At 40.1% G+C, this 15,759-nt stretch overlaps 1 protein-coding gene across 3 annotated transcripts in view; it reads right to left on the bottom strand.

The window, feature by feature from the left end:
• The window catches only part of fbxw7 (F-box and WD repeat domain containing 7), a 97,603-nt gene that overhangs the window by 41,841 nt on the left and 40,003 nt on the right, over positions 1-15,759 (bottom strand). The window contains exon 6 of one of the 3 annotated variants that reach the window (XM_035636997.2): positions 5,180-5,242. The exons of the other annotated variants lie outside the window; for them this stretch is intronic. Within the exon in view, the coding sequence (XP_035492890.1) occupies positions 5,180-5,242 (63 nt within the window). The remainder of the gene's footprint in view (positions 1-5,179; positions 5,243-15,759) is intronic. 3 annotated transcript variants of the gene reach the window in all.

Genomic DNA, 15,759 nt, shown 5'->3' with positions numbered 1-15,759 from the left:
TTTCTGAAACCAGGACTTCAACACAAGTGTTGACTCTAGACTGCAGATGGTGTGGGAGACAATATTTGGTCGTTTTAATTAGCAAGCAGTCCCGGGTGGAAACTTGGTGGATTTTCAACGTCCATTATTTCACACCATTAGTCACCATTATTCCATGTAACTAATTACCAAACATACTCCGTTGTAAACCATCAAGATGGCAAAATTCTGGGTTTTTAGGGCTGATAACCTTTTATAGATTTAAAGATAGATGACGCAGAGGTCCAACCAAAAAAAGTCATGGAGGGAGGGAGAACAAGAATATTAGCTTCGGTTGCCGGGGTAGTCGCCCCTATGTGACATTTAAAACATTTCCAAAAATTGGCTGTGAATGTTTGATGCGGGAGGAAGCGTGTTCAACATATTTATTGGAACTCAAATACCCAAAGTTTAAAAGAGAACTCCACAGATTTAGCATCACGCTCGCTGGGCGGCTGTGGCTCTGGAGTTAGAGCAGGACGTCCGCTAAACAGAAGGTTGGCAGTCGGATCCCCGGCTCCTCCAAAGTGTCCTTGGGCAAGACACTGAACCTTAAATTGCCCCAGACGATGTACCATCTGTGAGATGGAGATGTGCTCTGTATAGAACAAGCACTGGGTGAATGTGAATTGTAGTGCAAAGAATAGAAAAGCTCTCTATAAATTCAGTCCATTTACTTTATAAGATTGTCTGACTCTAAAAGGAAAGTTTAAAAAAAAAAGGATCAATATTGAAAAAGCAGGTATCAAAGATAATTTCTTCTTTTACTTCACACATTCCCATTCCTGGGGGGCGTTCTGATGGTATCAGTGAATTTCAGTTTCCAGCCGCTAGCATCAGGCAGAGATGAGGAGTTGACCTTTAATGTCATGAGCCTTGACTGATCCAATAAAGGTAACGGACATGTTTCTTTTCTTAAACTTTTGTTTCTCAGAGGTGAAAGTAAAGACACCCTTGGAGCCAAACAATGTGCCTCATAGTAAAAAGTTATTGGAATAATACTTTTAATTTTGTTCAGGTATATTCCATTGGAGATGAATGAATCAAGTACCACACTTTCATTTGACTCAACTTAAAGTCTGTCCCCGGCATGGTGGGGTTGTGTTTTTCCATTAGACTAATGGTAAACAAGTGGGAGGGGTAAGACGCGGCGTAATGAGGCCGTGCTAATTACATCAGGGCTCTGTTTGAATGAAAGGCTCTGGGATGTTGCTGCCGAGTAAGGAGACGTAGCTGGAAAATCTAATGTCGCCATGGAATCCCTTTCATTGTCATCCATCACAGTAATTTAACACACTAATGACACACTGCAGCAGAGATTTGAAACAGAAAAAACTGAGCTCAGAAGAGCCAGCTGCTCTGTGTTATCGTATGTGTACATCTTAGCGCGTGTATGTGGGGAGCCTTTCATTGATTTCCCATTTTATTTTAATAAATTAATCGCTACAACTTGCCCCCCCACCCCCATCCACATCAGAGGAGAGCATATTGATTGCTTTGTTATTCTGCCTTAAGGAGGCCATGAATTGCTAATGAAAACCCACATTCGGCAGGGAACAGCATCAGGGTAAATATTCAATTCCTGGCCATGCAAAACAAACAGAGCTAAACTGTTGAGGGACTGGGAGACAATTCAGCAGGTTCACAGCTTGTGACCTTGGTATTTATTTGTTGCTGTTAATTTGAAAATCCAGGGATGGCAAACGTGACGTTTACTCTCAAACGACAAAAACACGTGTCTTGGTCATGACTGGCTTGTGCCCAAGAGTTTTTACTCAAAACTCATAACTGATGCTGCAACTAATCGTTACTATTTTCAACCGTTTTCTTGATTTACTACCTGTTTCTTTTTAAACACATTTTCAGACAAAAGCCAAAAATGTCTGTCAAATGTTCTAAATGCCAAAAAAATGGCAATTAAATTACTTTTTTGCAACACTTAAAAACCTAAAGACATTTAATCTACAATTTTTATAAGACAAAGATAAGCAGCAAAGGAGATGCCAAAACTCAGGAGCTAATGGTCTTTAATAGCTTCGACACATTTCCTGATAAAACCACGTCTAAACCCCTGAGCATGCTTATACGCAACGAACCTGTGCCAGGAAACCAAACGCAGATCACAACGTTGGAACGTCGTCTTGGAATGCAAACTCTTCACCAAGAGAAAAATAAATTACTGGTAACACACTATTTCTGGTCTGGCACTTAATGGCTCCCTCTGCCTAATGTCTGAGCACTCGGGAGATGGTGATAACACTCTGGAGAACACTGGAGGGTTTAAAGTACAGCTTTTACACACACCTCATTCCAAATGGTACTCCACGATTATTATCTCTCGGCAGCAAAATAATTTCCCTTCACACTGAGATAAAGTGTGTATACTTTGACATATGCACTCGGGCAGTTGGCGGAGTAGAAGAATCAATATGAGAAGCTGAAATGAGATTCACACTCTTGTCTACACGGACAATGCTTTTATTCTACGTGAGGTCAGAGCCGTCACGAGGAAAGAGAATACATATGGAGATAAATGCTGTTAAGATGGAAAAGGAGCGGCACTTGGCTTCCAGCGGACACCAGTGGACATTGAGACAGATGACAGATCAGCAGGCACATCTCTGGTTTATGATTTCTACGTAGCCTGATGTGACCTCAACATGGATACAGATGTGCTGCTGGGAAACGTGTTTTTATGGTTTCCGAGCTGGTGGGCAGACTAAAAAATGTGAACACATTGATGGAGCAGCAGAAAAGGTTTTCTGTAAATGTGGCGTTGTCTGTATGCTTTCAATGGAGTTACCAGCAATGGTTGTGTCAAATGATAAGCTAGGTAGTGATACTGCTCACTTAAATTTGGGAGACCATTATATCATGTAAGAGAATACCTTTACAGCTCAAGGCTCTCCGATTTCAAACTATGAGTTTTCAAAAAGGAGTGGACAAGATTTGATGTCCCCCAATTATCCACAAACAAGTTATAATGCTTGTGACATTAATTGTATTTTTAGAACGGGATCTTCATCCTGATTCTTCTCTAGCAGGTTTCATCTTCGCTTAAACGTAATAAATAACATATGGCAGATTCTTGGGAGTTTCTTCATAAATAAGCACAAATAAACAGCCATAAATAAGATGTATGAAATCTGGAGAGTTTAATTGTCCCTGACAACTCAGCCACAGTTTACCTGTCTTATACATACACAAATTATATTTTCAAATGAGCACATTTGTTTATAAAAGACAAGACTCAACTGTGGCGAAACCCTTCACGCAAAGGAATCGTTTTGGTCTGAGAAAACGAGTGTGGGAGCTTAATGCTCGTTAAAGTTGATATAACCACTATATAAACTATAAAACAAGGTCCTCGGTTTCCACAGATAAGAGCTCTGTGGACCAACACTGCGTAAAAAAGACTTGGCTTGTGCAATAGAGCAGGTCTGTAACTTACCGACCGACAGCCCCTCTGATGCAGACAGCCTGCAGTGAGTCAGAGGCAGTGAAACAACAGAGATGCAGTCTTTGACCCAACGCCGGCATGAGAGAGACAGGGTGAACCGACGCTTCACGGGTCCACAATTATCCCTGTGCCACCTCACGCCGCGCCAGCTCGTGATACTGACAGCCACTATACATCTGGTGACTCATCAAAGTCTAGCACACCCGAGGGCTGATCGCTGAGTCATTTCACATGCTGATACCAGCTATGCCACAGACGTAACCAATACAGCAACACTGCATTAATCAAAGAATATTATAGAACTGCCATTACAAGGTGATCTGGTATTTGGATGGATCTATATATCTGTCGGCCAATAATATCGGCCCATATGAGCCATTCACAGATTTCAGTAAGGGCGTTTATTTTGGCCGATATGAAAACTTTTATTTTACAGACAAACAATGCAGAAGATGTGAACATTTGTTTTCTTAATTCAAGTTCTATATATTTGGTTGTATTTGTGTTTTCTTTTTATCTATAGTTATTTACAATAATTTAGGTTTATGGTTAAACTATAAGCAAAAATATCAAGCCTCAGTTACATTTATTCGTCATAAGGGTTTGATGACAATATTTTTGGAATCATTGACAATTTAAATATTCATTTTAAATAGGCACCAATATATTAGTTGAAATTTGAATAGAAGACTGGTATTTTATTTTTCTGGATTCTTTTGTTTAAAATATAAAGTTAAAACTTTAACAAATAGCTATAGAATCCTTCAGCACAAACCTTCTTGGGACTTCCCAAGGATTTGTTTTCTGTAAAATTACAAACATTCATCGTCAAACATCGTCTGAGCTCCCTCAGACTCTTAATGTAGTACTGAGTGCTGCACTCATTGTCGTCATAACAACCTGAACATGTATTAAAGCCAGGAGTGTCTGCATGTGGAAAATAAAAGGGGAGAGTTGCTGCTTGAAAGACGGCAGATGTGTGTCTGAGGGACGTGTGAACGGCATATCAAGTCTCATGTCTCCTAAGCATAAAGACAGAAATGGAAAATGGTGGAAGATGTACAATATGTGGGCACAAGAGAGGTGATTGGACACAACTAAAACAAGACCACTGTGAGCCACGAGACAACCGCAGCAACAACCTGTGCCATGAAAATGCCCACAACACTGAGTTTAATATCCAAGTGTCCAAGCAAGACAATTTAAATGCAAAGGGTGCGACTGTAATGCACAAAACCCTGTTGGCCGTGTTTTAACATGGGGAAGGTCGCGCTGAGCCTTCCAATGCCTGAGTGGTCATTTCACTTTTTAGTTCATGCTGCCCCCTAGAGGCAACCAAGCAGCATTTTGAGTTTTTGCAGATGATACTTTTCATGCAGTGTAGAGCACTGTGGCACGATGGAACTACGAACCATGATACAGCAGAAGATGGAAAAGTGCTACATGGTGAAGAAAAGTTTTTTTTTTTTCTTACCTGTGTGTTCGGTGTTCGATAAGGGGAGCAGGACATGGGGGAGAAAAAAGAGAAGACATTTCTGTTAGCAAAAGGCTCTTCATCCGAGGCAACCAGCATGAACAGATGAGTGCGTTATAGGCAGGTTCAATGGGCTGCAAAGTGCTGCAATCATTTTCATCCTTAAACAGCAAGATATCATTATTCACTAAATCTTACACTGGCACAGTGACAGACGTGGGCCCTACCCAGGGTGCAGCATCCTGTCTCCGGGTGTGAGCTGGGATAGTCTCTAGTCTCATTGAAAATGGCTGGGAATGTAAGGTGACATCAAACACACACAGAGGCCAAATTAATCAATATTGGATTTTTTTTTTCTAGTCAAAAATACACAAGCTCTGTGAACTTTTCTGAGTAACATGGACACTGAATCTGGAAACACACACTTCTTATAAAAAGCGGCCGTATTTGATAGTGAGATCTTCATGTCTTTGATTATAAAGCTAGTGTAGAGATGCTATATAAATACTGTTAAATTCTAAAGCGCTCAATCCACAAAGACAAAGACACAGTCCGTATTCAGTTGGCCGTCGGGGCTCTTCTGTTATTTTGTTCTGGCAAAACGAAGCAGCAGAACCAAACCACACCTAGCATCCAAGCTTACAGGATTTGGTTTCTCCAAGTTTTCATCTGAACTGATGCTTACTTGGGGTTAAGGGATGAAATCCGCAGCCTGGAGTCAGAGCTCCGAATTAAAAAAAAGGGATGAGCTGCTTCACCGCTTTGTCCCTGGCAAAGTATATAATATTTCCTCCACAATTTCCCCATTTACGACATCATCACACCGCCACCTGTAGACCATTAATGCACACGCCTTAACACCCACTGCGTGTTTCTCACCTTCTTATGGATATAAAGAATTCCAATAAAATACCAGAAATATGGGACCTTTAAGTGTTTATTTATTTACTTTTGTATTATCATTTCATTCCCCCGCCAGTTTTTGGAGCAGCACAAATAGAAATAATTGTTACTCGATGGTTTTGGGAAACGAGAAGCTTGTGATACCTCAAGGCAAGTCGTATCTCAAAATGACAGCAAGACAAGGCCAAACTTTATTTGAATTTTTTTGTGTGGTTTGGATGAACTGACCATTTAATTATATTGTCACCATTAACAATCACTGCAAGTGTGGTAAAGAGGATTTAGTTTGGAACAGCAGCTTAACTCCTCTAAATATCTGGCAAGCTCTGCCTAAGTGGTTTGGGATCTACTTGGCAAATTCACACAGAAAAAGCAAAATGCAGATCATTCGCCCCGGAGAAATGGACTATAAAGGCAAATAAGTAATGGGTAATGTGAGAGGAAGAAAAAAATGTGATTGCTCAGAAACTGTTGTATACTCACTCAAATGTTTAAATGGAATAAAGAAGTGTGAGGCCGACTTGTGAGGACTAAAGGAGGGTGGGATTCACAGCTCTGTAATGAAGGTGTTTGTTGTGGGTGTCTGATGTAACATTGTGTGGGTGCTGAAGCAATTCTCCCTCAGCTCATAGAAATTGATTTCGGTTTCTTAACCAATTGTACAGACCAGCATCGGCTGAAATGGTATCAGCACCGAGGCTGTACCCGCGTCAACAGCTGAGCGGTAAAAGCAATTTCTGTGCCTGCCTGGCTTCACTCCGCACTATCATTGTTCTTGACCGCTTCCGTTCAGGTTTGTTCCTTTTGTTAGTCTGAAAGCAAAATGTGAAAACTAGAACTCCCACACGCTGGTCACAGAGGTTCACATGCTGTGAGGAGACGGACGGATTTGGTCACAGGTATGAAACGGAATGTATTTTTTCATTTTTGTTTTTCACTTTCATATTTTACTCGAATCAGAAATGTTCTAACATACTATAATACTGCGTTGTGTTTTTATATCTTTCAGAGTTGTTTTCCAACAAACACATTGGATAACGGTTGATGGGGAAAAACAGATACTGTACGCAGCATGTCGTCTCATTCTTTTTTTTCTGTATGTCCTAAAGAGTGTAAATTAAAATACAGCCCCAAATGGATGGAAACGTTCCTTCTTCTGCTGCAAAAAAAAGGGAAACTAGTTCCTTACATATACAGGAACATAAGCACAAAGTTAATTACAACTGTAATGCATCATTAAACATGGAAGCTGCTCTGCAAAATTAGACTGTGGGGCATCCAGCGGACATTATGCTAAAAGACAAAATGTTGAGAGGAGAAGTCTAATTAGAACTGCAATTCTATTAACATCAAACTTTAAATCACAATGATACTGATCTTCTATTGATTGATTAACATGGCCAGATATTTCAATTGGTACAGAAAATGATGTAGAAGATAATACAGCTACATGGTGGAGAAGTTATTTCAGGCATCTCTGGTTCCAGAAGTAAAGGCAATGTTGATTTGTCTTCATAAGCAACATCAGAGGACTCAGAGCTTCTACAGTTTGAATGGGCATAAAACTCTCCTGGTGCGATTATCAGACCAAATGATCGACTACAACTTAAAAAATTAAAGTAGATTTGTACTTCATAAATAAGTAATTCATACTTTTACAATGGCACTTTTATTTTTGAAAGTTAGAGTTCAAACTCAATCATCTGTGTTGGAACGCTCATTCACACGGAGTCATCTGTACAGACACTGAATGACTCATTTGAGTCAAGGGCGTCGATTCTGCTCCTCCGAGGTGAGACCAGGAGTCTCTCTTACAGACGGAACGAAAACTGAATATATGAATAAGACCAAAAAAAGGGTGACATCAGGTAGGGCAGAGCTACGATGGATGTTTTATGAACAGTGAGTCAGTCGCCTGCCAGCCATTCAGCCATCCTTCTGTTCCACGCCCAGAGAGGGCAACTGAGAGGGGGATATAATTTCCATGTTTCTGTATTGTTAATGACACAAAGGAGAACCATGTCCTTGAAAGAGACTTATTTCCATACAAACTGAAAGGATGTATAGTATTTCCCATTTTTGCATTGATGTAAATGAAACTCTGAAATTGAGAGAGTGAAGTCTGGTGTGAGGAAATTAAAAACAGTTTGATTATTCCAGCTACTGCAGCAAAGGAAACTCCAGGTAAACCGCTACCATTAGTCAACTTATCAATTAGTTTATTAAAAGAAAATGAACTATTAACTGAAACTATTTTGATGATAAATTAATATTTATGTCACACATTGTATGGTTTCAAAAATATAACTGGTGAACATAAATTATGCTAAACTGAATGACTTTGTAATCTGGACTGTGATCAGACAGACAAAGTGATGATGAAGTGTGTGTGTGTGTGTGTGTGTGTGTGTGTGTGTGTGTGTGTGTGTGTGTGTGTGTGTAAAAAGAGACCTTTGGTAGATGGTCGAGAAACTGTTCATAGTCTTTTGATTCACCACATTTACATACGTAAGTAGGAGCCCATTTTCAATGAAAGCATCCACCTCCTCCAAGCACAATGCCTCAATGTTTTTAAATAATGAAATTACACATAGTCAGAAAGATACAAGAAGACAAAGATAATGTGTTTGGCTGAATTTAGACAAAATCATAAACGTGGCTCCCTCAGTCATTTCAGTGACACCATGACACGTTATTCAGCAAAACACAAAATATGTGCAAGAAGTGTAAATCCCTGCAAGGACTTTATTTTGAAACATTACGAGTGTTAATTCTACTGTTAATCGTGGGAAAGTTGTGACCAGAGGTCTAATGACTGCCACTGCAGTAACTTTCCAGAGTTGCAAAGTTCTGCCACATAGTGGGTTGGACCACTGTGAAGTGATAATCCTTCACTCATGGGTGAACTCCTTGAACTAAACCTGGATCCTGGATCGCATTTCATTTTCTCACCAATACCTGCAGCGAAGCAGCCCCTTGTGGTTTTTCAACAGAGCACTATTTCTGGTGTGAACGCCGCCGTACTTATCAGACCTGGGGAGGTGCAGTTCACCACAGACGAGGAAGGTCATTTGTAAATTGTGCATAATATAAATATGGATGCCGTGGCCTGAACCTGGCGGTCATCCATCATCTCTCACACTGTACATGCTGCTAATCAATGTCAGATGATGAATCGCGTCACCGAGAATGAATATGATCACCTGGCCACTGACACTCACCGGAGGAGATACTGTACATCTCCGACAAGATATTATGTTCACGCTCACTATAATTATGTTGCACACACACATTACTCTGAATAATTTTACAGTTCTATGAAAGATTCTCAAAGCAATAGCCTCCGAAACCAAAACTGTTGCCTCAGTGACATTATAAAACCAGACACGCTGAAAAATATAGCTTTGGCACCAGCAGAATTGCCCTGCATCAGAACAAAGTTATCATTCTTCCTCTTTTCCACCCTCACCCCTCTTGTTTCATCCTGTCCTGTTAGAGACCTTGCATTCTACAGAGGCTGTAATCCTCTTGTTGCTGAGCAAGTTTTTAAATATCTGCTTAACCTCTGAACAACAGGCCTCTGTGACACCCCCTGAGGTATGCACATGCATACACTGACAAAACCTTGTCTTCCTGCCGTTAAAGTAATGCAGAGGCACTTGATACCGCATCAACTGCGGGTGAATGCTAAGATGAGGCGAGCTCAAAGTTTTTTGCCTTAACAAATAGTCACTATAAAAAGCTTTAGGGGGTACAGGGTACATCAGCAGAGTAAAGCTGCTATTTAAACAGACCTACAGCAAGTGTCCAGACAGCAATGTAGCACATCAAAAGAAGGGGGAGACCACACACTATGACTCAAGACCGCAGGGTTTATGCACAGATTAGACAAACTATGCTGACGGACGCATCGGTCAAAGCCGGTCAGCTATCCATTCACGGGCCAGCTTCACTGATGACCAGATTACAGCAGGCAGGACACTGTGAAAGACACAGGACTGGCTTGTTGAAGTCAGCGCAGGGGAAATGCTGATGCTGAAACATGGGAGAAAGGGACCAGACGCTGTGATGCACAGCTCACGGGGCAAATCACTGTGAGGTCTGAATTTAATTGTAGGACAAAAATTAAACTGGTAATATTTTGCCAAAACAAACACTGTCACCATGGTTACATCCATTAACTGAAAACACAACTGAGAAGCGTTACGTTTTTTCTGTATGCCAGATCTTTGCCCACAAAGTCACCCACACACAAACAGGGATTTTAACACTAAGAGTTCTTTGACTTTTTCAAATAATTTAAAAAGCTGCAGAATACTCATTATCAAATGAGCAAACTCAAAACACCATTAAAAAAAGATTTTGGTGTGGGAGTTATTTGATCACATTTAACAGACGGTGGTCTGCCAACATAAAAGAAAATCAAACAACCCACCAAGTACCATTAGATTTACATTTTAAAATGCTGCTGAACTCAGATTGGTGCACAGAAGTACAGTACATGAAATCACCCCGTTTTCAACACAGTGCACTTCGACCTAGACAAACCAAAGTCACCAATACAGATATCGAATCAGAACGGTAGCAAAAAAAGTGCTTATGCACAAATATGACAATTGTGTTATCAGAGCCATCACTTGCTGCAAATGACTCATTCAATGTCAGTTACAGTACATGCAATTAATAGATTTCATGAGTTAGTGCTTTAGAGACTGACTTACGTGAAGCCAGACTTACGTTGCAATGCTTTGCAAAAAGCACCACTGTATATTTCTGCGTTCCCTGACCTGAGAATCCTTAGAGAGCCACAAATGGTGCAAGCATTGATCAAGTTTTCATAAAATACATATGGGGGAACAGTTCCATGAATTTTGCTTTGTGGGGGGGAAGAATTGATGGACAGTTTGGAAACGTGTGGATACATAGTCGGCAGATTAGAGACTCTGTTAAAACATAAAGGCAAAATTTTTCAAATATCTCAAAGCAGCTGCAAGTGTGGTCTCTGAAACAGGTGGGCTGCACTTTTCATTTAAAATAATTGCTTAAAATTTAGAAGAAACATCCCCAGAAGCAAACAATACGCAAAAGGTTTTTTACAAAGCGAGCAGATGAAGTCTAGCCTCAAGAACTGGTTGTTGAGGCGACTTATTCAGATTCCAGTCTATTAAATGTGTCCAACAGTGATGAATTGAAAAGCAAAATGTTGTTGGCCCGCGCAGCACAACTGAGGTTATTTTAATTGGAAGAGTAAAATAGTTTGTATGCGTGACAGATGGCGTTTGGGCGGCAAAAATGTTCAGGAGCTGTGACACTTCTCCTGCAGGAAGACTGCATTTCTAACAGCGTGGGACATGTCAGTGCCTTCAGGCAGCCCTGTGGCAGGTGGGAGCAAATCGCTCTCCAGTATGTTCTGTACGTGAAGCATCACAGCAGTTTAACACTACACAACCCACAGCTTGAACTCCAGTGGTGTTAAGAAAATGGCTTTCGGATCACTGATCGTTAGCAATTTAAAAAACTTCAAAGAACAACTCGGGAATAATGACAATTCAACATTGTTGAATCTTGACATGCTCAAAAGACGGACTGCATTAGCATCGGGTGTATTGTAAAATACCGATATTGATAAAAGTTATATTAATTGTAATATTCTTAATATTTAACAGCGTATTTGTAAAGATATCCAACTGTCACAAAATATATCAAAGAGGGCCCCAACTGACGGACTCGGGTCACGGCAGATTAGCTTTTTCCATTAAAAAAAATGTTTAGTTCCAGGTGTATTTGAATCGGTGGTAAATAGAACGGTTTGGCTGATCTGGGAGCTCGGTAGCCACCCGACTGGAGCCGTGTGCTCCCTGGAATTGGTCTGCTTCTCAGAATAGCCAATGGCAGATGCCTTCCTCCCGTGCGTGTTATTTGGAGCCCAAGGGCAGTGGAATCAAGCCTCCTGCAGTGTGGTGCGGTGTGGTCCTTACTTCTGGACAGAGAGACGGGCTTGAAGCTGGGAGATCACAGCCAGCTCTGATTGAATCATTGACTCGTGCATTCAGTCCGCACGCGCTCAGCAACTGGGGTCAAATGTAGCAAGGTTACAACTTTAACTTTAACTATCCTGGTTGGGTAAACAAATAACCTCTGCTTAATGTATATGATTCAGGCTTATTGAACCAAACTATGTAATAATTCCCCGGTAATGTAATAATTACCAATAATGTAATAAAAATCTCCACCTAACTCGTCAAAATGTAATAAAACCTGATTATGTGATAACTTCCCAATAATGTAATAAAATGCCTAACCCACTCATATGATAACCTCTGTACCAATAATGTAATAAATAATTACATTCACAGGAGATTATTACATTGAGTTAACCATATTTTTGTGTAACCCGATGATGTAATAATTTCCCAATATTGTAGTAACTGGGACAATTTTGTAGTGGCATCCCACCAATGTTTTCGAAATGTTCAATATTCTCAAATAAGCAAAGTTATAATTCTATGTAATGATATCAAATATGAAGAGCCAAATAAAGTATTTTTCTTATATTCTCCATATGATACTAGTTTTCTTACTGTACATCCTTATTCTGTATTGAATATTATTATAGTGACTAAAAAGATTATAACATTATTGGTATTACTGAGAAATGATAATATTATCAGGTTTTATAAATTTGTGGAGATTGTATTGCATTATCTGGAAATTGTTATATTATTAACAGGCTTGTAAGTAATAATTCTTCCCATTATTAATCAATCAAAAAAAATTCTCAATCATTTGTTTTGTTGATAAAAGTTAAAAATGTTTACAGAAAATGTATTTCTCAATCATAAATTGTTTTGCTCGATTGTAGTCAGATTTTCCATGTTATTTAAGGGATAATGCCGTAAAACAAACACAAAATTCTCTACCATACAAACAGTTTAGTAGGCTCAACAAACCAAACTGAGCAAGGAATTTCTTTTCATCTTCACACCAACTTCAATCCAGCATGTTACAAGGTATTGCATCAGTAATCATGGAAGGGGGAAAAATGAAAGAATAAAAACTTCAAAAGATTCATTAGTTTCTTGTACTGTCAGACACAATATTCTGTATTTGACTGTCCACAAACAGGAGGGAAAAAATTGGTCGACAAGCCTGAGGGATGGTGTTTGTGCCAGGAGAGCCGTACTTTCTTCACAACACTTATCTACTGAGAGCAACGTTAAGAAAAGGCAGCCGCTCCTCCAGGGCATCCAGCTTATCTTAACGCGACTCACTGAACAATGAAGAAGTCAGGTAGAGGCAGCACATATAAAAACTTTCTGTGCATATACTGGAGAGTGAGGGAATTTATTTAGGTTAACTAAAAGTAATGGTGCTTGATAAAAAAGTACATAAAAATCAGCTTTGCTGATCCAGCTAAGAGACTCTTAGTATTTTAAATAAAGACACAAACCTATTTTTCCTGCGATGGTTGCGGTTAATGCTCCCGCTGAAGCCGTATCTCAGTAAAAGGAGCAGAGAATTGCTTTTCTTTCTCCTTTTACACCTTGATGTAAACATGTGTGCGTTGCTTGTGAAATTGTTAACTTCAGGTCACTCGATTGACTGATATGACAAGTTCTGTCCCTTTATATCTCCATCTTATTATTTAATTTGATAAATAAGTGCCACAAAAAAAAAGCTGCAAAAAATGGTGATGATTGTGATCAACAAATAACTAATATGCCACAATACCACAATCACAGGAATAACTGAGGTTAAAATTCTGGTAATGGAAAACAGTTGGTTCTGAAATATGAATAGTAAAGGCATATTACAGTCGCGATAAGTGCATCTGACAACCAAGTAGCAGGATCTAGAGCAGTATCGTGTGACTCTAGCTGCCACGTACGGTACAGGGATACACAGGTCAAATCGAAAAAGAGTATGTATATTCTCAGATGATACAGTCACGTGTTCTCAAAAATAGACAGTAAATTCAAATAGAGACAGAAGGCTTTCCGATGTATCTCCGTCAATATGATAAAACCTCATAGTTAACCACCTTCAGCTCCACAGTTATTATTAAGATTTCTTTAAATGGTCTCCGTCTTCATTAAGCAGATGACAGTAGAAACTGTTCTAACGGGGGGGGGGGGGGTAGTAAATATGTCTCACGGCAACCAGGACAGCTCAGTCTTAAAATCATAAACCGATAACGCCCAACAAATGTCCAAAAATGTAAATAGAACAAAAAACACGGCAGTTAATGTATCTCTCAATTAGCATGTCTACAGTCAAAACCACGTGAAACCCAAAGGCTCCGTACATAATCGCTAAAGAAACTTACAGCACACCCAGAGCACCTGCTCAAACAGCAGATGCATCTTGCTGAGAGTTGTTTATACTGACATAGCTGCTATGGGCAAGTCTAGATCACTTTACTCAGCAGGCCTGCAGCCCAGGGCGTGGTGGCTGAGAAAAGTGATACCGCAACTAAAATGTCCCGCTGTTAAATGTTCTATATCTCGATCACCATCTCCTGTAACAGCTGGATGCCCGTTTTGGCTCCCGGAAATACAGCGTTTGGATTCTGCTGGGTCACGTTTTGAGTGGAAATTTAACCCAGGACACTTTTTTTTTTTTTGAATTGATACAAGATGAGAAGTTTTACTGCCCGACAGATCTCACTCAAGAGATGTGTTAAGAAAAACTATGTCCTCATAGAAAGACGCATGCCTGTGTCTAGTCCAACATTTTAAGTGGAACTGGAATGGATGGAGGGATGATAAAGTCCAAATTATTTAAAAAAAGCAACGACGACGGATAGAAGATATTCAATAAAAATATGTACTACAGAGAATAATGTGTTCCCTCTGAAGACACAGTTTCAGGCAACTTAAGTTGTACCACACCGCAGAGACCCTGAGAAATGCCAGCTATGCCATTCACTGGAGACCGCTGCCAAATGTTCAGCAGAGTCCCACGTGGCTTCAGCCCTGCACAGAGCAACAGGAGCAACAAAACCATGAAGTGGCTTTGTGCGACCTTGCGTTTAGTTCATCCGGCAAATCAGACTTTGTAAACAACATGAAAGCTCAAGATCCCATTTCGGCCCGCAGTCTACAGCTTCGCACTCTCTTTTCCTTTCTAAACAACAATAACAAATAGTCGAAAGAAGAAAAGGTGTTCTCGAGCACAAGCACGGTTGCATTGTTATTTCAACACAAACAAAAGCATAAAAAAAAATTGTACAATAGCAAAGATCCCTTCACACGGTGGAGCTGCTGCTTTCGCCCTGCGCGAGGACAGATGTGCCAAATTTTAGGGCGAGCTATCCAATAGTGGTTGAGAGAGAAACACACAGTTGACCAAAGTCTAATGACAATGGGTGTTAGATAGACCGACACTGCCATTCACGGAGCCATGTCACTAGTATGGCTAAAAGAAGCGTACAGTAAGTAAATATCTTGGAAATGAAGACGTAATGCCTTTGATGCTAAGGTACGACAGTAACATATCAAATTATACAGGCCGCTCTCGAGGTGGTAATTAGGTATGATATATAACATCTTGCTGTCAACGGAGGTGTAACACAATGTCTTGCTCTTTGTTTAAAACCAAGTCAGTGATTAAAAAAAAAACGTTGTTGTGCCTGTGGCTGAGTGAACTAAAGAAACCTCCTGATATGGTGCGTCTCTGCTTAACATAGAACGAGGAAACGACGAGCCGACACACCCCGACCATTGTGACATCTACCCTCATTTCTATTTAAGTCTGTGCTCGATACTTTCTCCTCACTACACAATCTACATCCAAACCTTAGTGGGCAACATTTATAGCTGCCTACCTTTGGCATCGCTAATCTACCTATGGCATCGCTAATGACATTGAGGAAAAACTGTCAGCGCCGAAGGATTTCAGAGGT

This window comes from Scophthalmus maximus, chromosome 8 (genome assembly GCF_022379125.1).
Source record: "Scophthalmus maximus strain ysfricsl-2021 chromosome 8, ASM2237912v1, whole genome shotgun sequence".
Taxonomy (NCBI): Eukaryota; Metazoa; Chordata; class Actinopteri; order Pleuronectiformes; family Scophthalmidae; genus Scophthalmus; species Scophthalmus maximus.
This window is presented reverse-complemented; position numbering and strand designations above follow the sequence as displayed.